This window comes from Protopterus annectens, chromosome 5.part0, assembly GCF_019279795.1.
Source record: "Protopterus annectens isolate FY-2018-M chromosome 5.part0, PAN1.0, whole genome shotgun sequence".
In the NCBI taxonomy this organism is placed as follows: Eukaryota; Metazoa; Chordata; order Ceratodontiformes; family Protopteridae; genus Protopterus; species Protopterus annectens.
Window position 1 is genome coordinate 728,107,278 of NC_056735.1, and position 25,898 is coordinate 728,133,175.

General features: G+C 40.2%; 1 protein-coding gene across 2 annotated transcripts in view; it reads left to right on the forward strand.

The window, feature by feature from the left end:
* Positions 1-25,898, forward strand: part of WWC3 (WWC family member 3) — a 1,641,181-nt gene that overhangs the window by 964,683 nt on the left and 650,600 nt on the right. For both annotated transcript variants that reach the window (XM_044072574.1, XM_044072573.1), the window contains exon 7: positions 4,444-4,593. In XM_044072574.1, coding sequence (XP_043928509.1) covers positions 4,444-4,593 — 150 coding nt within the window. The remainder of the gene's footprint in view (positions 1-4,443; positions 4,594-25,898) is intronic.

Below are 25,898 nucleotides of genomic sequence, written 5' to 3' on the forward strand. Positions count from 1 at the left end.
AATACTATAAATAAATTAAACAATTTTTATACTTTAATATTAGTAAAGATATTGTTGGGTCGTTTATTTGCAAAATTATCAAATTGTTGGTGATGGGTTTAGCCACATGCCATTGCCAGGCTTTATGTAGAACATCGTCACTCAACTCAGAACTGTGAATAGGAGAGCATCGTAGTGACTATTAAACATTCAAATCAGTAATGCCCTTCACTATACTATTAAACATAAATCCAAATTTATATTCACTGTTATTGATAAAAAGCAGGGGAACAGACACAATCAATTAGGCTTATCAATTATTCTTAGTAAGAATTTATAAATTATTGACCATTTATAAATTTTACTTTATTTCCACTTTTACTAAATGACCATTTTGGCTATTTATTATATACATTTATATGGGTATTGTTATTTACATTGGCTTTATTTATTTACTATTTAATATTTTTGTTTTTTGTTGTTGTTTTTATTTTTATGTTGGAACGAGTTAAAAATTTTATTCTATTATACCATTTCTTTATTGGCTAGATCTGGAGTTAATTGTTATGTGTTTGTGGATAAGGGCTATGTTTTAGGGGAGTCCTCACTACTCATTTTGTGAATGGAGCTATGTTTGCTATTATGCATTCTATTAGAAGGGATTTCACCGAAACTCAGATTTTTAGCTATGTATTTATTATATTTCAAATATATGGAGTGTCATAGTGCCTTTATGACACTTTATTTACTTCAATAATGTTAATGGAAACTGTGAAATGCGTGGTGTTTGTTGTTATGTTTTCTGTCCCTGCTGCCATCCCTATACCCTATTTCTTAATCACACCTTCCTCTTGCTACCTTCCCCCTCTACCTTGCTTCAGAAAATAAAATGGGTGCCTGTCCTAGAAAAAAATATAGACTTTCTCTCCTACCCCACCTCACTCTTCTGTTCTCTTCCCTTGTCATACTCTGTGCTCCTCTGTTTGTTCTTCCCCCTGTCTGGATATCCTATCCATCCATTTCCTTCCCATTTATAATTTGAACATTGTAAGGACTGTGCTATGTAGTCATATTATATGTACCTGCTACAGCTTGTTGATCTTATGAATGAACATCATTGTGGGTACACTGCCTGCACACTTGTGAATGTAGGAGACATGAACTTCCATTGCACACTCTCCACTTCTTTCTGCAATTCTTGCCACAGGCAGAGTAGAATTTCCTACTCATACAGCCCTAGCCTTGGCAGATCTGCTCAAAGTCACTCCTATGGCATGCTTAATCTCTGTCCAACTTCAACCGTACTTTTTTCTTTTTTTTTTTTTTGCCATGCTGCTGTATTACCATTATTTTATTGCTTCCCATCCATAAATTAAAGTAAATTAAAAAATAATTCTGTTTACTGTGGTATATTATAAGATTTAATCTATATTCATTGTGGGTCCCTATTATTTAAGCGAATGCTCAGTGTTTCGAACGTCGCTTTGTCGACAGCTAAATGTCGAAAAGGCTAAATTCCGAACAAACGGAACGGTGATTTTTTCCTAGTGAAAAAAATCACTGGGCTGTTTTTAGGACTTTGCCGTTTCTTCCACTGTGGTGCGATCTTGGAGTTGGTATATTTAAGTGGGGGGGGGGAGCCCCCCCCCTTTATTTTCTATTCGAGTTTTTTTTTTAATGGATCAGCCAAAAAAAATCTCTGTTCCGTTTGTTCGGGATTTGGGGTTTTCAACATTTAGCTGTCAATAAAGCAACGTTCGAAGCTTCATTGTTGCTAATTTCAAACAAAACAGATTGCCAACAGTTCATAGGTTCATAGGTTCATACTAGGCTATATGCCCTAGGGCATTTATAAGCCTAGCCAGAATGTGTTTGGCTTTCACCACCCATTTTAAATTTATTTTGCTATACCCTTTTTCGAGGTTAGTATACTGTGCCTCTGTCTAACAGTGACACAGAAGTGATACCTGGGGTAAACCTACGATCTCCCATCCACTCATCAAGATTCCTCTTGAAGAGAGTCAATGAGGGACTCTGCCTAACCTGGACTGGGATTTTATTCCAGAGTGAAGGGAGCCTCTGGGTTATGAATCTGTCCCTCCAGCATGTCCTATTTATTTCAGTGGTGAGGTTCAAGTCTCTTGAGCACGTAGCTCGATGGGATTTGGATTTTCTGAGGTGCAGTATGTCCATTAATTCCGGGTTGGACATGGCTTTATACGTCAGGCACAGATCGCCTCTGAACAGGTGGTATGCCACTGAGTAGAGCTGGAGTTTCTTTAACGGGCAGCATATGGCATCTGTTTGAGCCCTTTGATCCTCTTGGTGAGGTACTTTTGGGGTCTTTCCAGTTGCTGCAGATGTCTGGTAAGGTACATCCCAAAAGGGGCATTGTACTCAATTATGGGCCTGATGAGGGATGAGTAAAGAGGCACGATGACCTCCCCTGATCTAGATGTGAATCCCTTCATGATTAGGTGGGCTATATAAAATGTTTTTCAAACCACTTTGGCCAAGTGGTTGTCAAATGAGAGATTGCTATCAACTTGGGTCCCCAGGTCCCTAATTACTTCTGTACTTAATGGATTACCACCTATGTGGTAATTTTTGGGCACTTTGTTTTTGCCAAAGGGGATGACTATACACTGTTTGGTATTTAGCTTGAGGCCATGGCTCTGGCACCAGTTGTCTGTTTCTATGAGGCCCTTTTGGAGGATGCTTGTGTCGGCTGGAGAGTCGATTATGGCGCCCAGTTTGCAGTCATCTGCGAACTTGGTCAGCCACAGTCCTTCCGTGTTGGCCTGTACCTCTGAGAAATATATACCGAACAAGAGAGGTCCCAGGACTGAGCCTTGTGGGACACCACTTGTAACTGGTTTGGAGTCTGACATGGCTCCAGCAATTCTAACCATGTGGGTTCTGTCCTTGAGCCAGTTTGCAATCCATCTAGTGACATAGGGGTTTATATTTAAGCTGGTGAGCTTATCTATAATGCCCGAGTGGGGTATTGTATCAAGGCTTTGCAAGGTCCAGGTAGGCTGTGTGGACCACCTTCCCTCGTCAATGGCCTTGGTGACTGTTTCAAAGAAATCAACCAGGTTTAAGAGGCAGGATCTGCCCTTAACAAAGCCAAACTGGGTAGGATCCAGTGTTTGTAGGTCCCCAATATCTTTATTTATGAGGTCCATGATGATCCTTTCCATAGCTTTGCAGACCAAGCTAGTCAGGCTTATGGGGCGATAGTTTCCAGGATCCGTTGAGGCACCACCTTTATGGAGAGGGACCACTGTTGCTGTACGCCACTCTTTGGGCACATATCCTGTAGTAAGGCTGACATTGAACAGTAGTTTTATGTTTGGGTTTAGCTCTTCTTGGAGTTCATGTAGGATGGAGCCGGGACACTGTCTGGTCCCATTGATGCTGTGTTTTTTGCTTTGGAGAGGCGGCTCTTACCTGAGCATCTGAGATGTCAGGGGGGCAGCACTCTGCTGGGATAGATATTTGCCCTTTGGTGGGGAGGGGAGAAGTTTGCGCTGAACCTGTCAGCTAGGATGTTGGCAATGTCTGTGGGTTCGTGTATTTTTGTCATTTTGGACTAATTCTGAGCATATCTGGGAATTACCACCCAGGTTCCTAACATAACTAAAGAAAGCCTTGTGATTATCCTTAGTGTCCTGTGTAATTTTTCTCTCGAAGCTGGCCTTAGACAATTTTATGTGTGCCCGTAGTTTTTTGCTAATACTGATCAGTGATGCCTTCCCTTTTGGGATTTTGCTCTATCATGTAGTAGCTTCCTCCTTCTATTGTATAGTTTGTTTATGGCTGGGGTCCACCAGACAGGACATCTGCCTTTGGAGGATTGGGTCTTGGTTTTATTTGGGATCGCATGATCCATGCATTCCTGAAGGTGTTCATAGAATGCATTTATAAAGGATTCTGCGGTCTGGGCCGTATTTTCCACAGGCCCGGGGGCTTTGAAGGATTCCACCTCGGTTTTGAGGAGTGTGAAATTTGCTTTAGAGAAGTTTTTCACTGTGGTTTTCTGGGCAGGGGATGGGGTCGGGATGTGAATATCCAGTGAGATTAGTTTATGGTCTGATCTTACCAGTGAGGGATACACTTCTGGTCTGGAGCAAAGAGTCCCCATGCTGGTTCTGATAGAACTGTGAATTTATAGAAAACAAACCTCTGTGTAATGCATTTACTCTGACATATTGTGGTAGATGAGAAATTACACAGTTGGAGTACCATTTTGCCGAGTCCTAAAGGACTGTTAGAAGTTGCTGCAAGAAGAGCTTATGTCATTGTATGAGTGTGGAGGGATGTTATTCTCTGTTTATGCTAATGAATGTAATTAATTTTAAGTTAAATGTAACAGCTTGGTGTGCAGTCTTAAGGCTAAAACAAAAACTGCATGATTTTTGTACATAAAATTACAAGTTTTATTTTTTATTGCATTTTCAGAGTTTAGCCAAGCTAACTGATGGATTCCAAAACAGCTGTAGCATAACATCGTCTCTTCAGGACCTGCAGAATAATTGCAGTGCACTTAGTGACACCCGCTTACCTCAGCAATATTGTGATGCCTGTTCACAGACTGACATCATTGGAGAGGTATGTGCTTACCTGTCAAGAAAACAGCAGCCTGTAGTCAAAAACAAGAGGTTCAGTCTTTTACAATCCTAGTGTATGCATGTATCTTATTCAGTAAATCATGCTAGGTGGCAAAGGATGTCATCTGAATGTGACTTGAAGAGTTAGGTTTATTTACATTAAGGTGCCTTTTAAAGTTTAGAGGCTTATCACTTTTTTGTAGTCCTTTATGCTTTACTTGCATTTACTAGAATAATCAATGTGAATGAAACAGAGGACATGACATTTATATTAAGTACTTTTCACAAGCAGCATTCAAAGTATGCTATTTTCTGTTTCTTTAATACTGAATTTGAATCAAAATCTGAAAGGTCAGATTCTGTGCTGTAACTTGAAAAAAGTCAACATTTGTTGCATATATTTTAGAATGACAAACTTAAGCAAACTCCTGCAGTTGAGTAACTGCAAACAGATAATCCTGACGGCCATTTCTGACATGCTAAGTAGCATTTTAAATGGAACAGAATGTAGAATGACCTTTATGTGTACTGTATTGATTTAAAAAAGTATCCAGACACCTTATTTACTTTGATCATTGTGTCTGTAAAGTAAGAATCCAAACATAAAACATAAATGGGGGATATAACAACAAATAGCATATTAAGATGCAGTTATTATATAAAAACAAAAATAACACTAGTCTGGTTTAATTAATAACAAAGAATATTTATTTATTTTATTTATTTAACATTTATTTTACCAGGATAAGTCCAACTGGACATCATGTGTTCTTTTTCAGTGGAGTGCTGGGGAGAAAAGCTCCAAAGAAATAACAGTGTACATACATGCTTTAGATAACAATAAAACTGGCATACAAGATAAGAGAAACAATGAAGTACAAAAAACAATTATGTAGAACAATAAGATACTCAGGAGTAGTACCATTATTTACAATATATACAAAAAGTACATTTCAGGTGAGAGTATAGTGTATGCATTAAAGGCTTCAACGGGTCACTTACATATGAAAAAGTGGGTCTTCAAGGGGGGGGGTCTTTGCAGTTGCAGAGAGGGTTAGTATTGAGGTGTAATTTAAGACGGCCTTTGAAGGTGCCTGTGTGACTTTGTAGCCTGAGTTCAGGTGAGAGTGTGTTCCATGCTTTGGCAACATCATGGGAGAATAAGGCCACCCCAGAACTGTTATTGCATGGATTAACTTCAATCAGATTTTCGATACATGAACGTAGCTCCCTTTTAGGGTTATGAAAGTGTAGCATGTCGGCAAGGGCAGGGCACTTCCCTGGATGGAATAGAATTTGATGGGCTATGATCAGTTGGTGGTAGCGTAGGAGGTTTGGAAATTCTAACCAGTGCAGTTTAGTTAGGGATAGGCAATGGTGGGAATGTGATCTATTATTGGCAGCGAACCTAGCTACTTTATTGTATCATGTGGAGAGTTTGTTCAGGTTGGTTTTGTTAATATTGGTGAGAACCGGAGAGGCGTAAAGTAGTGTTGATAACAGATGAGTTCTGGCTATTGTTGTTGTAGTCTCAGGGGTTAGGAATAGTTAGCAAAGATATAGGCAACCTAGTTTTTTATGAGCTTTAGAGATAGTTTGGGATATGTGCTTGTTGTATTTAAGTTGATGATCAATAGTGATGCCTACGAGATTAGCCTCAGTTACTGGAGTGATGAGGGTGCCATTGGTAGACATGATGGTAAAGGTGGCGTTGCAGTGTTTGGTTGGGTGGAATAGTATTAGATGTGTTTTTTTGTGGTTTAGTATTAGTTGATAGTTGTTTAGCCAGTTCTCTACCTCAGTGAAGGATTCTTGGGCTTTACTTTGAAGTAATTGGATGTTTGTTGCTGAGCAGATTAGGGTAGTGTCATCCGCATACTGGACAATGTTGGCTTTAGTGATAGCTGGGTGGAGATTATTTGTAAATATGTTGAAGAGAAGGGGGCCAAGGATTGAACCTTGTGGGACACCACATGTGACAGGGAGTGTGGGGGGTAGGGAGTTGCCCCATTTGACCGGTTGTTTAGGTAACTGTTAAACCATTGTAGAGTGAGGCCATCAAGGTTGAGTTCTGCTAGACAGGTGAGGAGTTTGTTACGAGAAACTGTATCAAATGCCTTGGATAAGTCTAAGAAATGGCAGAGACCAGCTTTCCTTGGTTCCTGTACGAGGTTATGGTATTGGAAAAGTTTATTAGGGCAGTGTTGGTGCTATGGGAAGGTTTGAATCCATGTTGGGTTTTAGTTAGAAGGTTGTTTGTTGGTTAGCAGGTGGGTAAGGAGATGGTGGTGGATACATATTTCTAAAATTTTTGAGAGAGGTGATAGGATTGCAATGGGACGGTAGTTGGAGAGGTCAGTTGATGGACCTCCCTTGTGGAGGGGGATGATATATGAGATTTTCCATAATGAAGGAATAGTATACAGAGCGATAGATTTGTTAATAAGTAGGGAGACGGGGTAGGCGATGGCCTTGGATGCAATTTGTAGATATTTAGCTGGAAGACTGTCGGCAGCTAGGGTGGTAGGTTTGAGTTTAGCTAAGAGATTTTGAGTGGTAGATGTTGGTACTGGGGTGAGTGTGAAGGGGTGGAGTTAGTCTGGTAATTTAAAGGTTGAGTTTGGGTTGTGGGTGATATGCAGCAGATCTTCAAAGAAACCAGTGTAGCAATAAGTCATGACCTAAAGATTACCAAACAATATAGCTGCATTGAATCTGGACTGTTTTCCACTGTTGTATGATGTTCATTATGTTATCACTGCTACAATAGCCTAAGCAATATGTGTTACATGCTGCCACGGATGTAATAGCAGGCCCACTTCCAAAGCTTGAGGGCACTTTCCGCAAGCCCAAACCACTAGCCAGCCTGAAGAGAGCTGAAGTAATAAAGTGGTTTGGATGACAAGTCCTTCAGAGCCTTCTTGCTGATGAAAGCATTCTTCTTGCAGGATTTTGAGGACTGATGGTCAGCTAATGCTTCTCCGTGTTTGGACAGATAAGTTCCCTTCATGAAAAAAAACTTCCATATCTTATTTTTTGACAAAAAAGCATCATGCTCAGATGAGGTCACAACAGATATGATAAAGATGCTGAGTGAGATAGGGGAGAAATGGCTCCTGAGGGTACTCATAGCAGTGTGGAGAGCAAGGCGTATCCCAGATGATTGGAGAATAAGCATACTAGTGCCAGTATACAAGAACAAAGGGAACATGTACAACTGTGGATAGTACAGGTGTATCAAATGCATGTCACATTGCATGAAAGTTCTGAAGAGGTTGGTTCATAAATGGATACACAGAGTGGTAGAAAGTAAGATGGGAGATGGAGTTCAGATTCAGATCAGGATGCAGCACAATTGACCTGTGCTTTGCAGTGAGGCAGATAGTTGATAAGAAGCTAGATATGAGGAAAGAGTACAACTGGGCATTCCTAGACTTGGAGAAAGCATATGACAAGGTCCCAAGAAAGCTAATTTGGGCAGTACTGCAGTGGTTTGAAGTCCCAGAAACATTGGTAGAATGAGTGCAGGCTATGTACAAGGACCCAATGACTCAAGTACAAGCAGTGTTCGGTCTCACAGAGGGATTCCCAGTGGGAGTGGGTGTGCAGCAGGGTTCAACTGTGAGCCCACTGCTGTTCATACTGGTGATGAACTACATTAGCAAATAGGTCAGAGGGAACAGATGGACAAAGCTACTGTATGCAGATGATGTGGGATTACAGGCAAATTCTGAGCAAGAACTTCAGCAAAGGATAGGGGAATAGAATGCAAAACTGAAGGCACATGGGTTGAAACGAAGTACAGATGAGATAATAATGGCAGCAAACTGGGGAAATCAGAAGAAGCTAAGAATTGAGATAGAAGGGAAGATAGTGCAACAGGTTAATAGCTTCAGGTATTTGAGAGAGGTGATTGAAGAGAAGAGAAGTCTGAATGAAGAGGTCAAAGCTAGACTCTAAGAGGCTACAGCCAATTGGCATAGAGTGTCAGCTGTAGTATATGACAGAAGAATGCCAAAGAAACTGAAAAGTAAGGTGCACAAAACAGTGATGTGGCCAGTACTGCTGTATGATACAGAAACCTGGGCAGTAAAGGCAGAGCAGATGAGGAAGCTAGAGGTGACGGAAATGAAGTGCTTGAGATGGGTGGTAGGATGCACTCTGTGGGACAGACATAGAACTGAAGACATAAGGACAGAAGCCAAAGTAGCTCCAATTGCAGAAAAGATCAAGGACAACAGATTATGGTGATTTGGACACGTGCTAAAAAGCAGAAGACAGTTTGGTGAAAAAGAACTGGGACAGACAGGAAGAAGGTAAGGAAACAAGGGCATCCAGCAAAGAGGTGGATGGATTGTGTGAGGAAAGATCTGCGACAGTCAGGCATGAGTGTTGAAGAAGGTAGGAGTGTAGCACTGAATCGAGAGAGATAGCGACAGTTAACGTGACACCCCGACCCTGTGTAGAAAATGGGAAAAAGGGAGTTGATGATGATGATGACGGTAATGATGATAATCCTATTTTTTGAAAAAAGTTAACTTTTTGTAAAAGTATTACTTTTAAGCTAGGAAAGAGGTTTTATAGATTGCCTTGTGACTTTTAGTCACGTTTTACTGAGAACATTACATTTATCTTTTGAGATAAAATGTTGTTAGAAGTTAGTTAAAATTAGTTTTTCCTGTCTAAAAGTTGTATTAAATTACTTTTGGGAGCTAGTGTAAGTGTATAAATGCTTTTCATTGTGTTTTTGGTGGAAAAATCAACTTTTTAATACTTATCCTTTTTTTAGTGCTCGTTTTTGGTTATTTTTTACCATCTAATACTGGCCGGCTTCCCTAGGTTTCAGACATCTTTTTCAGCTTAACCATTAAGTAACCTAATGGTTCCTGGGTTCTTTCTTCTTTCAGCCATGAAAAGGAAAACTTTCCAAGCAGCCTTTGCCTCTTTAGCAGGCTACTAAATTGACTCAGCCACAGACGGGTGACTCTGCTGTGGCCTTTTTGGGGTCTTCAGTCCATTTATATTTTCCTTGGCTCCCTCTGGTGTAGTCCCTACAGCCATCATGGACCAGGGTATAGACACATCCTCTGCTGTTGTTGAAGTGCTCTTGGCAGACTCTTACCAGTCTTAAAAGAAGGCATACAGAATGCATGTTTGCTTAGCCAGACTGGGATGCCTGTCCCTTGGGAGGATTTGCCTGTCAAAAGTAGGTGTGCCACTTTAGAAATTCCTGTCAAAAAGAAGAAAAAAAATAGACATTTGTATTTGCCTGTCTGACTTTCTTTGGACAGGTGTGTTTTTTTTTGGGCTTATCTCAAGCCTTAGTTCAGGCTTCTGACCCAACCAGTTCTGTTATTACTAGTAAGAGAAAAAGGAATTTTTCAGTGTCTGAGGGTGTTCGACATTGAACAGGAAAATGATTGTCAAAGGACAAGTTCTGTTTATCCTCTTAAGTTTCTGATTCTGATTTTGAGAAGCATGTTTCTTTTGATTGTCCCTTGGAAGGATTTTCTTTTTTGAAACCACACTGAGAAAGAATCAATTGTTTCAGTGGGAAAGTAATGATCTTCCACTGTCATTAAATAAATATGATTTATTACAATTGGAATTTCCTGAACATACACCAGTTCCTCATGTTCTGCCAGCATTGGAGAATGTATTTATTACAGCCTGCAACTTGCTTGGCAGCCAGACTGCTGTCCTTAAGAAAGCAGATAGATTGTGTATGTTCCTCAGTCTTTTAAGGTTTTATTTTCTTCTCCCAGATCCAGCTACTGCTAAACATCTGGTAAATGTTAATCCCTCCCCCTCTGATGATGGGAAAGCCTTTGAAACATCTGAGAAAATGTTATTCTTATGCAACACTTCATTTTTAGAATTTGTAATTTTCAAGCTCACATGTTCAGGCTTATGCTTGTCCCTTTTGTGAACATGAGGAACATTATGGCTTCTTTTCCTTCCTCCATGGAAAAATCACCTTTGTGTAATCTTGTTGCTTCTGTGCCTCAAGTGACTAAATATTCTTCCCGTTGTGCCTATGATTCAGCCAGTGTCACTTCCAGAGCTGCAGCTGCTGGAACTGCTATGAGGGCATCTGCTGGTTGTGAACACAAAACTTTCCTGAGGATTTAAACAATGAAATGTTTAATTCTCCCTTAGATAGTTTATAGTTGGACCATCTGCTGCATAGTTCCTTAAAAATGGTGATGGGAGTGGGAAGTTGATTCAGAGAGTGTCAGCATTTTCAGCCGTCCTTCTCCAGATTCAATAAAGGTCTTGCAGCTACCTCTGCAACATTTTGCAAAAAGCAAAATAAGCAGACGCAGCAAGCTGCTGGTAAGCAGGCTTTTAAAAGGCAATGACAAGGAGGCTCAAAAAGAAGGGTGTATCCTAAGCAGTTACAGTCTAAAAAGTCTGTATGGCTATCTACAGAACTCACCCCCCTTCCCAACCTAAAAGCTGCTAAGTGTTCCCAGAAATTGTACCTCCATTTCTCTCTTTGACAGTAGATAGTCCAAGACAGTTACGATCCGAGAGTAATTAATTGGTGATAGAGATGGCAGTGGAAATCTCTCCCTCCATTTCAGGGATTCATTCACCAGATAAAACTTCTTTTTCCCTCCTGTCCTTCAGAATCTGCTAATTCAGAGGTGATAGAAACTGCCCCTCCTTGGAAAGGAGAATGTTTTCATTCAGGAATTTTTCTGGTGCCAAAGAAAGAAACTTCACGGATAATGGTCCTAGATCTTTCCTTTCTAAGTCAGTTTGTAAAAGTTCCAACGTTGCAAATATCACTTTACAACCTGTTACCTTTCATTCTTCATTTAAGTTTTTTAGTGACCATAGATTTAAAGGATTCTTATCACATTTCTGTAGCACCAGCTTTCAAATGTTTCTTAAGATTTTGTGACTGGATCACACTTTCAGTTCTCTACATTACCCTCTGGGTTATCCACCGCTCCAGGTGTATTCACAAAGATTCCAGCTCCAGTGATAGCCTACTGCAGACTGCAAGGTGTTCACATTTTTATTTATTTAGATGACTTGCTTATCATTTCAGAGTCTTTTTCAAAATGCCAGGAGGCTTTCATTTGGGTGAGAGATCTCTAGCACATTAGGATTTGTGGAGAACATCCAAAAGTCTTGATTGACTCCTTCTCACAGTGTTGTTTTCCTCAGGTGTTTCAGCGAGATACCTCAGTTCAAAGAGTTTTTCTTCTACAGGAAAAAGTAGATCTGTATGTTTCTGGATCTTTTAATTAGTTTTTACACTCTAACAAAAGTCTCAGTAAGTGAATTTTCTGAAGATACTAGGATTCATTCCATCCATGATTTTCATGATTCCTTGAGCGACATTCCACTAGAGAAATTTCAGTGGTATCTAAAATCAGTATGATCCTAGCATCAACATCCCCTGACATTCCACATTCCTGTTTTGAGATTTGTGAAAAGGAAACTTCTTTGGTGGAGAGACCAGTTTAAACTAATTCCAGGTCTCCCATTTCCCTTCCAGCCCCAGCACAGTTTTGTAACTACAGACTCCTCATATTTTACATGAGGAGAAGTGTATATGTGAGTAAAAGTGTAGGATCTTTATAACAAAAAAAGCACACCAGTATACATAAATGTGAAAGGGATGTTGGCAGTAATAAATGCTCTCAACCCTCTCAAACATCTATGCATCCCAGGACCATTACAAGAGGGTACATACAGCACCACAATAATGTCATATTTAAAAAAATAATGTGTGTGTGTGTGTGTGTGTGGGGGGGGGGTACCATATCACAGTCTGACTCTACATGCACCTTAAATCTCATCAGACCAAAGTTTTGCTGCAGACCAGCTGAGTAGGACCAGGACATACCCTCACAAATGGAAAATACATCAGGGGGTTTACTAGGAATTTATGCAGCTGTGAAGAACACCTCAAATAGATCAGTTTGCCTCCATTCACAACAATCATTTCACAAAATTCTGCTCTATGACTCCAAGCAAGAAGACCTGGAAAACAGATGCATTTTTTTTCCTTTTACAGGAATTTTCCTATATACTTCCACAAGAAACCATAGTACTAGGAGACCATAACATCGACTGGAACACATGTTCCTCTCATTCTCCTACCACCCATGTAAACCTGTATGGATTCATGCAGGTTATATTCACCCCAACCAGGATAGGAAAACTTATACTAGATTGGATGCTAATCAATAGCCACCCCGAAATGTATTCTTCGGGGGCCATCCCCGATGACCTCTGCCACCACTTTCTTATTTTTATCTGCAAACATAAATCTAATTACTCCCAGCAGCTTATCTACAGAACAATAAGAAATAATAAAAGCTTCAATCCTAGAAAGTTTCGGGATGAACTTAAGGCATGCAACTGGACTGCCCTAAAGCACCTGCCCCTAGATGAAGCTGTCTCCCATTTTAACAATAAATTCCTCACCATCCTCGATTATCATGCTCCCGCTCATTCCACGAGGGTAAAAACAAAAGCTGCCCCATGGCTATCTAAAGAAACTAAAACAAAAATCATAGTCAGAAATAAGGCATGGGCAACATGGGGTGCTACAAAAGACGCTATAAATCAAACCAAATTTAGAAAACTAAGAAATGAGACAAAACGAGCTATTCTATTAGATAAAAAAACTACTACCTCCATCTTCAATAAGGGAACTAAAATAAAGCCCAGAAATTCTGGGCAGGGATAAATAAATTACTGCACCCAGGTCAAACCACTACTCCACCTCCCTCAGCCTCAGCCGATAAACTACCAGAGGATGTTGCTAACACCTTTAATAATTTCTTTACTGAAACCATCCAAGCTGTTGCAAGCCAAATACCCCTTAACTCCTCTAACCCACTGCCTAGTACTCCCAGTTCCAAGCCCTCCTTTAGCTTCCAACCAGTCTCTACATCTTTCATTCGTTCACTACTCAAAAAATTAAAACCTACTACCCCAGCTGCAGACCTTCTCCCAGACGAATATTTGCAAAAAGCTGCTGATACCATAGTGCATCATGTTTCCATTCTAATTAATCGGTCCATATCAGAAGCCTCAATCCCCTCTATCTGGAAAATATTTTGTGTCATACCTCACCATAAAGGTGGTAACTCTACTGAGTTATCCAGTTATAGGCTCATAGCCATCTTATCACCTCTGGCAAAAATAATGGAAAAATGCATCCATAAACAGATCCTGAACTTTCTAACCCAAAACAACCTACTGGCTAACTCCCAGCATGGCTTTAGATCATGTCATAGTACTACCACAGCTCTTATCACCTTCTCTAATGCAATAAACTATAACAAGAACAATAACAAGCTATCTTCAGCCCTTTTCTTGGACCTGTCAAAGGCTTTTGACATGGTTAACCACCATCTTCTCATCAACACCCTGTCAACAATTTCCCTAGGTAATCACCCTCTCTGATGGTTTGAATCCCACCTGCACAATAGACAACAATCCGTCTTATGGCAGAACAAACTCTCAAACCTCCTACCCAACACTCTAGGTATCCCACAGGGGTCTATCTTGGGACCACTTATGTTTTCCATTTTTATCAATGACCTCCACACTGTAATTCCTGAAGCCGTCTGCATTCACTATGCAGACGACTCAGTGTTGATCTGCACTGGCACCTCGCAAACCGAGCTACTATCAATAAAGAGTACTTTCAACCTAGTAGAGAACTGGCTTGCCTCTCACTGTCTTATTCTAAACCCTAATAAAACAAAGCTCCTTCTTTTCACCCCCACTCAAAGATCCACAGCATTATCTCTCTCCATTAAGGCTAATAATGGTACCATTATCTCTCCAGATGCACATACAAAACTGCTAGGAGTTATCATAGACAACGATCTTAAGTTTGATGTGCATGTCAACAAAATAATCAAAACCATTAACAGAAAACTGTGCTCACTTTATAGGATAAAGCCATTCCGTACCCCATATGCTAGGACCTCCATTGCCCGCTCCCATCTACTCTCTACACTCCACTTTGCTTCCACTTTACTAGCCAACCTAAATAAATCTGATCTTAGTAAACTTTCAAGCTGCTATAATAACATAGCTAGATTTGCAATTGGTCTACCATATAGGATACATCATTGTAAAAATCTAAATTATCTTGGATGGCTAGAGATACCCAGGAAGATTCAGTATAATCAACTCATTGTTGCTCACAAAGCACTTAACCAACCAGATAATACACCTACCCTGAAAAACATCATCTACTCCCACTCCAACTCCGGTCATCTAACGACTATTAGTGCAAACCATCAAATCCAACAACTCAGCTGGTGACTCCCTGTTCGCCAACTCTGCTGGCAAAGTTTGAAATTCCCTTCCTGCTAACATTACCCTGGATATCCCGCTATCTCAATTTAAAATAGCTCTTAAGGAGTATTTCACATCTCAATGGATATGTCCCTGCTCCAAGCTTGACAAAATCTTATGCATACTGGTGTATCTATCCCACATCTGTAAGTGGTACTCAAATATCTTTGTTAAGACAGTTTAGAAGATTGTTAGACTGTACAAATCTAAATGTACTATAAAATGTGGTATATTTCCATAAATTGAAGTAGACTATAAAATGTGTTATATTTGTATTATGTTATGATTACTCCTGTTCTACATGACATTGTGATGATTGTATATGTATACCTGTGGAGCTCTTCTCCCCGGGCCTCCACTAAAAATGGACATGTATCCAGTCAGACTATCCCAGTCAACAAATGTAGAATAAATAAATAAATACTGTAGTACCCCTTTCCATTCATATCCAGGGTCATTCTGGAGATTCAGAAGGACTGTTCAGAAATCATCGTGACGACTCTCTTCTGGCCCAAGCTGATTCTCCTTTCCTTTGGAAAGGCTAGGCCTACTAACACAGAGCAGGGGTGTTTGATGCATCAGAACTTGAAACAGCTTTAAGCAATTGCTTGAATAAAAGAGTCTTTTTTTTTTAATAAAAGAGCCTTAATACCTTTTAGGTACCCATTTTCTTAAGACACACAGCAAGTATTAAAGGAGGTAAGAAAACCTACTACTTTGAAATCACATATTAACAAATGGAAAATATTTTCTAGTTGGTGCTAAGACATGAACCAGAACCCTTTTAAGGCTAGTATTTCTACAGTTCTACAATATCTGTCTGAGTTATTGTCCACTGGATTTTCCTACACCTCTGTCAAGGTTCATTTGTTGGCCATTTCAGTATGCTTGCCCATAGAACCTTCCCTTTCAATGCATTCCCGTGTCAAAATATTTTTGAAGGGGGCGTTGCATACCACACATCCTATAAAACAGGTGGCTTCTCCTTGGGATCTTAACTTTGTTTTAGAGAAAATAACTATTGCACAATTTGAACCAGATCATCAGGCTGATTTGAGGATGTTCATCGTGTTTCACTGCTGCAGTCATTACACTTGGGTTATCCTGCCCAGGCTGGTCCCAGATCGACCAGAGTTCCAAAGTCTTGGTCTGGCGATGGGTTGCTGTTCCTGACGTCAGTGCGCCAGGGTATATAAGATGCAGCCAACACCATTTTCTTCAGTCTTTCTTGCTGCCAGCAAAAGCAGTTTGCAAGTGCCGGTCGACGACTCCTGAAATTTCTGAATTAATTTCAGAACCAAGTCTTCAATAAAGCTAAGTACCCCATCTCCATCAAATGGGGAATGATATACACAATTCTTTACATGTCATTAACGCCTGTAGTTTTTCAGAATGTAATTAAAGCCTTTGAAATAAATTTTAGATATTTGTTGTTGATACTCATGAAGAGTCAAAATTTCTTTTGATTAATAAAAATGGTCAGCCATATCCAGTTAAAGCATCTTGCGGGTTTCTATTCACTTTAGATTTGAATGGTCAGTTCAAACCATTTAAGCAGCTGTTCATTCCTAGTAGTTTCACCAACCCTCATCATTTATCACTTTGTTTTTATCAGCCTGTAACAATTAGTGGGTCTCCGTTATAACATTTCTATAACATTATTCATTAATATTTCACTTTTTGGTTTCTTTTCATGGCTAGTAGTGACAACTTGAAAAATCAAGATAGTCATTAGAATAGGTCTCTTTCCTATATACACATGATTGAAAACAGCCTTGTGTCCAAGGATAGGACACAAGGCTGTTTTCAATCATGTGTATATAGGAAAGAGACCTATTCTAATGACTATCTTGATTTTTCAAGTTGTCACCCTTACTATGTGAAGAAAAACATAGTTAAGGGACAGATGGTCAGAGGGGTTAGAATGTGCTCTAGTAAGGAACTGTTAATTAGGGAAACTGATAAATTAAGTGAAATGTTTATAGCAAGGGGTTACCCCATTAAATTTGTTACAGACATTAAAAAACAAGTGATAAATGAATGGGGGTTGAGATACAAACCCCTACTTGGAGATGGTGAAAATTGCCAGGTTTTAGTAAATAGTTATGAAACAGACCATTCAAAATCTATGGTCTTGACAATGGGTGAAACATCCACACATGTTAGGAACATAATTAGTAACAACTGGAATATTTTTAAAAGTAATCAAGAAGTTTTGTCTATCTTGGGTAATCAACCTACCTTTACGTACAAAGTGAATAGAAATCTAAAAAGTTTATTTCAAAGTAACAGTTCTGTTTTGAAAAAGGATGGTAAAGGAACCAGGCGTTGTGGTAATTGTGGTTATTGTAAATATATCATTCCCCATTCTGAGGTAGTGTTAGGACCATATAAGATTAGGGTTCAATTTTGTGGGGGGACTTGTAACACCCCAGGGGTGGTTTATTTAGCTTGGTGTCATAAATGCAACAACTATTATGTAGGAAAACAGAAAGGAAATTTAAAAAGAATTTACGAACATTTGTACAGTATTTCCAAGCATGACGAAAACAATGCATTATCCAAACACTTGGAATTATTCCCTGACCATGGTTTTTTGTTTGGCATATTGGAAATAGTAGGTAAAGATATAAGGGGTGGTGACTGGAATAACCAGTTGTTAAGAGCTGAGGTGAGATGGCAATTAGAATTAAATGCCACGGTCCCTCCTGGTCTCAATGACCATGTATGTATTAAACCTGAGCTAAAATACAGAGCTTATGTATTATAACTATATATCTTCCTGAGTGTTTGTTCATCCATTTCAATTTTTTAGTAACAGTTATTTCCACTAAACTAGATATTATTATTTGTATATTAAATTTGTATAAAGTAGTAAATAATTGTTTTAAATATGTAGTTTTAATGTGAGAGCTTTTTGATAATGATGTTTTTTCCTTCATTTCCCTTTTAAATATTAATTGCCAAAGGACTAATTAATTATAAGATTTGTATTTAAACGTGTGGATTTAAAGATGGAGTGTTCTGATGAAGTCATTTGACGAAAGCGCTTAACTTTATGTCTTGTTAATAAACTGTGGTTCGAGTTGGATACGTGTGCTGTATTCGTGTTTGAGGCTGAGGGATATTGGCTGGCTGATTTTCTATTCTATTACTGGTGTACAGTGGCACTTTTTGGTTTTGGATTATATTTGTATTATGTTATGATTACTCCTGTTCTACATGACATTGTGATGATTGTATATGTATACCTGTGGAGCTCTTCTCCCCGGGCCTCCACTAAAAATGGACATGTATCCAGTCAGACTATCCTAGTCAACAAATGTAGAATAAATAAATAAATACTGTAGTACCCCTTTCCATTCATATCCAGGGTCATTCTGGAGATTCAGAAGGACTGTTCAGAAATCATCATGACGACTCTCTTCTGGCCCAAGCAACAGTGATTCTCCTTTCCTTTGGAAAGGCTAGGCCTACTAACACAGAGCAGGGGTGTTTGATGCATCAGAACTTGAAACAGCTTTAAGCAATTGCTTGAATAAAAGAGTCTTTTTTTTTTTAATAAAAGAGCCTTAATACCTTTTAGGTCCCCATTTTCTTAAGACACACAGCAAGTATTAAAGGAGGTAAGAAAACCTACTACTTTGAAATCACATATTAACAAATGGAAAATATTTTCTAGTTGGTGCTAAGACATGAACCAGAACCCTTTTAAGGCTAGTATTTCTACAGTTCTACAATATCTGTCTGAGTTATTGTCCACTGGATTTTCTTACACCTCTGTCAAGGTTCATTTGTTGGCCATTTCAGTATGCTTGCCCATAGAACCTTCCCTTTCAATACATTCCCGTGTCAAAATATTTTTGAAGGGGGCGTTGCATACCACACATCCTATAAAACAGGTGGCTTCTCCTTGGGATCTTAACTTTGTTTTAGAGAAAATAACTATTGCACAATTTGAACCAGATCATCAGGCTGATTTGAGGATGTTCATCGTGTTTCACTGCTGCAGTCATTACACTTGGGTTATCCTGCCGTCAGGCGGTCCCGCAGTCGGCCAGAGTTCCAAAGTCTTGGTCTGGCGTCGGTTGCTGTTCCCTGACGTCAGTGCGCCAGGGGTATATAAGATGCAGCCAACACCATTTTCTTCAGTCTTTCTTGCCGCGCGGTGCCCGAAGCAAAAGCAGTTTGCAAGTGCCGGTCGGCCGACTCCTGAAATTTCTGAATTCGAATTTCAGAACCGAAGTCTTCAATAAAGCTAAGTACCCCATTGGGGAAACTTTTTCTTGCCTCAGACCGATGTCAATAAAAGTTAATAATTGCATTACTTGTGGGAAGCAAATACCTCATAAAGATTTTTATTCCTACAGTATTCCCTGCCTAGGCCCAGACCACGACGTCACTAGTTCTCGGTTTTGTGCTAGATTTAACAAAGCACTATTAAGTGTCGGTTTGATTTTGCTCGCCATTATTTTGGCTGAAGGTTCAATTATACCATGCCATTGGAACAACCGACGACTGGAATACACAAAAAACGCAAAGACAAAGATAAGGACAGGCATCCGAGGTCCAAAACTGATGAAGAAGCCTCTTCTAGGCCAGTCGCCGGTTCTCAGTGAGGTGCTTTTGCAGCCCCTGACACCCGCTACCTCAGAGCCACAGGCCACCTCCGACTCCCACATGGAGATTACTAGGCCTCTGGAAACTCAAGGTATTGGGCCTACGGCTTCTGAGGGTGTTTTCAGACCTTCACAGCTCACCATCAAAACAACAACTAAGTCTAAAAATCCATTAAAGACAAAGAAACAAGTACAGCATTCACCTGGACAGGCCTCCATGCCTAAAAAAACAGATGCTCAAAATGGCTGAAGACCTAATTACTCTGATCAGGGGCTCCCATCCCCTTCCTGATAAAAGGTCTAGGCAGGGTACAGACTATGATTCCTCTGACCAGGTTTCCATTTCTTCTGATTCCTCTTCAGACCAGAGATGCTCTTTACCCCCCATATGAGGACTCTGATGCTGAAGAATCAGTCCCTTCAGCCTCTCCTCCTGAGGATTACTCTTTTGGGGAAACTTTACATACCATGAGGGAGCATTTCCATTGGGAGAGCCAGGATTATTCAGAATCCAAGAAAAGGCTCAGAGATTTTCTTTTATTGCCTCAGCACAGGCCCCTTGCTATTCCACCTGTGTTAGATATTGTGATGTGTTCTCTGAATCCAGTTTAACCCCTGACTTTTTGCCCCCAGCACCAGTCAAGCCAGATAGGTACTACAGAGTCCCTGACTCTCACACATTTCTTTATAAAAACCCTGCGGCTGACCCAGAAACTGTTTCCCAGGGTCCCAAAGGGGTAAAGGCTTCTACTGCTAAAAATCCAGTAACCTCTGACAGGGATTCTAGAGCATTAGATAGATGGGGGAAGAAAGTTTACACTTCTGCAACTTTAGCAGTAAGGGCTTTAAATTGCCAGTTCCACATGCTTAAATACCAACAATATTTAATGTCTCTGTTAAAACAGAAAATGCTTACGAGCTCAGAAAGTCCTGACTATAAGGAAATGCAGAATTTATTGCATGCAGTTGAACAAGTGGGAAAACATACTCTGCAATGTGGTTTTGATTCATTAGAGGCTTCTTGTAGAGCCGCAGTTACAGGATCTGTGATTCGAAGGCATGCTTGGTTAAAAGAACAAGGTTTACCTGATCATGTTAAGGCAAAATTATTGGATGCTCCTTTACAGCATGATATCTTGCTTGGTGTTAAGGCAGAAGAGGTATTAAAGAAAATGGAGGATAAGGCAAAATCTATGCAAACAGTGAAGGATTTCTTACAGGTACAGCCACTTCGATTTAGCAGAAGTTGACCTTCTAAAAATTTGTCCTTTCCAGTGTCAGACAGACCACAAAGAGGCAGATACAGATGCCCAAGAGGCAGATCTCAGCCCCAAGGTTCTTACAGACCATGACAGTGGGGTGCTTCTACCCCAAAAGGAGGAGAAGACAAGTCACAACCTTTAGGAAACAGTCCCAATGACTTCCCACTTCAAATGCCAAGCACTTACCTTTTGGCAGCTCCCTTAGGGGGAAAACTAGCTCTTTTTTCACAAAATTGGCATATAATTACCCAAGACAAATGGGTTCTGAATATTGTGTTTCAAGGTTACAGGTTCCACTTTCACACTCTACCAAGGTCAAAAGGAATGCCAGACCTGCCACAAAATCAGTGGACAGAGGCACAAAAACAAATTACAGCCCTCATGGACATGAGAACTATTCAAAAAGTGCCACAACAGGAACAAGGACAAGGATTTTACTCAAGACTTTTCTTGGTCCCCAGAAAGGACAAAGCCTGGAGCCCCATACTGGACCTATCTACTTTAAATACTTACCTGGATGTTCCGAAATTCAAAATGTTGACACTACAGCAACTTCTTCCCATGCTGGGCAAGAAGGCTTGGCTTGTTACTCTGGACCTCAAAGAGGCATACCTGCATGTCCCAATCAGACAAAATTGCAGAAGATACCTCAGATTCATAGCTGGCACAATGCATTACCAATTCTCTGCACTGCCCTTTGGCTTATCTACTGGCACCAGTAATTACATTTTGCAGACAAAAAGGAATTCAAATATATCCCTACTTGGACGACTGTCTTATGCAAGCAGAGAACAAGGACATTCTTCTAAAGCATCTGGCGTTTGTAAAAAGATTGCTAATTTGCCTAGGGTACAGAGTAAATGAAAAGTCAAAACTAGTGCCCTCACAAGAGATAATATTCCTGGGTGCCAGCTTAAATACAATGGCCCAGATGGCTTATTTCACACCAGACAAGCAAAGACAACTGACTCAGTACTTTCAAGTGATGGTAACAAAAACCCAAGAAAAATTCTGCAGGCCTTGGAGTTCATGGCGTCCTGCATACTACTAATACCATATGCCAGACTGCATATGAGGAAATTACAATGGTACCTAAAAAGTGTTTGGACTCAACACTGTCACAGTTTGGAAACAGTAATACCACTTATTCCTGCCTACAACAGGAGTTTCGATGGTGGGCACAGGCATGTCACCACAACAAGGGACAGCCTTTCACTTTACCCACAGCCAGGCAGACACTAACAACAGATGCTTCGGATTACGCCTGGGGAGCACACACATATCAGGAAAATGTATTCAGGGCAAGTGGGCCGCAGACCAAATGCATCTTCACATCAATCAAAAAGAGATGCTAGCTGTACAAAATGCCCTAACAGCTTTCAAGGACCTTCTGCATCCAGGACAACTATTACTAAAGACGGACAACACCACAGTTATGTGGTACATAAACAAGCAAGGGGGCACTCATTCCTACCCCCTCTGCAGACAAGCCATGACTTTGTGGAAAACAGCACTGACCTATCAAGTTCATCTGCAAGCACAATTCCTGCCAGGAAAGAAAAATACTCTGGCAGACGACTTAAGCAGAAACATCATGGATCCTCACGAGTGGAAATTAAATCTACAAGTATTCAGCATGATAACACAAAAATGGGGGTGCCCAGACATAGATCTTTTTGCCTCCCCTCTGAACTGCCAACTACAGAAATTCTGCACAAGGACTTACCACACACAAGCATGGAAAGTGGATGCTCTCTCGTTCAGCTGGAAAACCCTAAAAGTTTATGCCTTCCCACCACTGCCTCTCCTTTCAAAGGTACTCCTAAAAGCCAGACAAGAAAGGCCAAAATGATCCTGATTGGCCACGCCAGCACTGGTACCCAATCTTAAAGAACTTGGCTCAAGGCCCAGCATGGATTTTACCTCAAATTCCTCATCTTCTGTCTCAGCAAAACAATCAGATCCTGCACAGCCAGCTCAAAACCTTAAACCTGGCTGCATGGCAGATTACTTAGTCAAACAGCCAACACTTCTCTCATTTGGAGGCCAGGAGGCCGAGCACCAGGAAATCCTATTCAGAAAAGTGGAAGAGATTCTGCGCCTGGAACCAGGCTCAAGGCTTTGACCCTCTTGTTCCAAATATTCCTCAGATATTACAATATATAACTGAGATGCTGAACAAAGGCCTATCCTTTTCATCCATTAAGATCCACGCCTCTGCCATCTCGGCTCATTACAACACAGATCCTCCTATTTTCTCTCATCCATTATTAAAACAGTACCTGAGAGGGGCTAAAAACATAAGACCGCCCCGGAGAGCACCAACACCAACTTGGGACCTCAACTTTGTCTTGGAAAAACTAACTTTACCTCCTTTTGAGCCAGCCAATTCAGCAGAATTAAAATATGTGTCATGGAAAACTGCTATGCTTCTGGCAATAACCTCAGCATGAAGAGTCTCAGAGTTACAGGCACTAATGGCAGTGGAACCTTTCATCATTTTTCATCAGGACAGGGTTTCCTTAAGAACAAACCCTACATTTATGCCAAAGGTGGTATCCAATGTGGCTCTTAACCAAACTATTCACTTGCCAACATTTTATCCAAATCTCCAGAATAAAGGGGAGAGACTTCTGCACTCATTGGACATACACAGGCAGTTACGCTTCAACTTGGACAAAACAAAAGCTTTCAGGAAAACTGAGCAATTTTTTGTAGCATATGCTGCAGGATCACAGGGAAAGGCTATTTCAAAGCAAACCCATTTTTGCTACAAACAACATGGAAAAACTGTACCTAGCAACATTAGGTCACATTCCACCAGGGCAACAGCCACTTCAACTGCCTACCTTAGAGGAGTACCTACCAAGGACATTTTGGAAGCTGCAACTTGGAGTTCAGTGCACACCTTTACCAAGCATTACCATTTGCCTCTTTACTCTAAATCCAGAGCTGGCTTTGCCACTGCAGTTCTGCAGGGCCTCATAGCCACCCCGAATACTTTATAGACCCAGCCACCCTACCTCAGCTTTGGGATTCAACCCAAGTGTAATGACTGCAGCAGTGAAACACGATTGACATAGTACAGTTTTCTACCTACCATAAATGTAGATGTTCGAGTGCACTCACTGCTGCAGTCCAGGTTACCCTCCCTCCATCCCCTCTTCTTAGCTGGGACTTATCTATACCTTTCTACCCTATACAACCTATGTGGTGTATTTGCTTGTAACTGAAGGTATTGTTTATATTTATTATGTATATTTTATTAGCAATATGTATTCCCTACTTATTTGGGGGCACCTGAAATCTGGGACAAGAAAAACTGAAGAAAATGGTGTTGGCTGCATCTTATGTACCCCTGGCGCACTGACGTCAGGGAAGAAGTGACAGCAACCGACGCTGGACCAAGACTTTGGAACTCTGGCTGACTGCGGGAGCGCCTGACGGCAAGATAACCCAAGTGTAATGACTGCAGCAGTGAATACACTCGAACATCTACATTTATGGTAGGTACAAAACTGTACTTTCTTCACTTGGAAAACAGTTCTGATGATTGCTCTGATTCCTACAAGAAGACATCTGAGTTGCAAGCTCTTGTGGTGGGTCAACCTTATCTCATTGTACACAAATTTAGGGTTTCCTTAAGAATTAGTCCTTTATGCCTAAAGTGGTATCTAAGTTTACTTTGAACCAAGCTATCCATTTCTGTATATTCTTTGCAGAGCCCTAAAATGAGGGAGAAAGGATCTTGCTTACACTGGATATCCATAGCCAACTTAGTTATTATCATGACAGAACTAAACGTTTCAGAAGCTCTTAGTTATTCATTTCTTATGAAGATAAGAAGAAAGTCTACTTTGATACAGACTGTCCAACCTCCAAATAATTGTCTGATGTTATTACAGTTTATTATATCCACCAAAATAATGCAATTCCAGGCAGGGTCAAGGCTTTACAGTACCAGAGCCTTGGCTTCATCTGTAGCTTTTTGGAAAGGGTTGGATTCTAGAAGTATTCTAGAAACAGCAACTCGATCATCTGTACATAACCTTTAAAAGCAGTACAAACTAGATCCCATCTTTTTCAGGACTAGGGCTGGCTTTGCTGGGATCATTCTCCAGGGTCTCGTGGACCTTCATCCTTCCTCCTGCCAGTTAGTGTGTGCTAAGACAGTATACCCATATAGCTAAAGCTACCACAGCTCCAAAAAGAAACAATGGTAAAATAGCACAAAACGAAGTTTAATCCACGAAGTAAAATCCACAAGATAAAATCCAATAAAACACACGAAAACAAGCTGTAATTAAGCTGTTCTAGAACCACAAGTGAGCGCTTTCATCTCCAAAAGGAGATTTCTTCAGACTGATGGTTGCAACACACTGCTTCATTTAAATACTCTTAGCAATTAGTAGGCTGCTTCAATTAAGCAATCCAATTAAAAGTTATCAGTTTAAAATGTGTTTAAACTACAATATTCTTAAACTATTCTATATACCTAAAAACTAACCTAATGTTTAAAACCTTTCATTTTTAAATACATAATGAATTCCTCTCTATTATTTAACCCTGGCGGAAAACACGCATTTAATCTCACTTGCCAGCAGTATTCAAGCCACCCCAATTCTTCTTCAATATTTATCTTTGTAACATTGGGATGGATAGAATCTATAACTAAACATTTGAAATTAGTCTTACATTTACTTTCTAAATAATGTTTAGCCAAAGCATTTTTGACATCTCCTTTGCCTATGGCATATTGATGTTCATAGATTCTTTTATACAATTCCCTTCCTGTTCTACCAACATAAAATGAGTTCCATCATTTCTTTTTGGTTTGTGCTATTTTCCCATCGTTTCTTTTTGGACTTGTGCTTTGTTATGAAGCGTGCTGCTTTGTTCACCGCTGTGTAAAGCTACCACAGCACTGATCAAATGATGAATATAGTTTAGTTGTGTAAGTAAACTTATATAAAAGTAGTTGTTTGCATGATCACTGCTGCAGTAGAACTCCCTCTCTCCATCCCCCTTATTTTGGTATGTTTTGTTACCAGGGGTCAGGACTTTTACTTTTAGTTTCCTAGCAC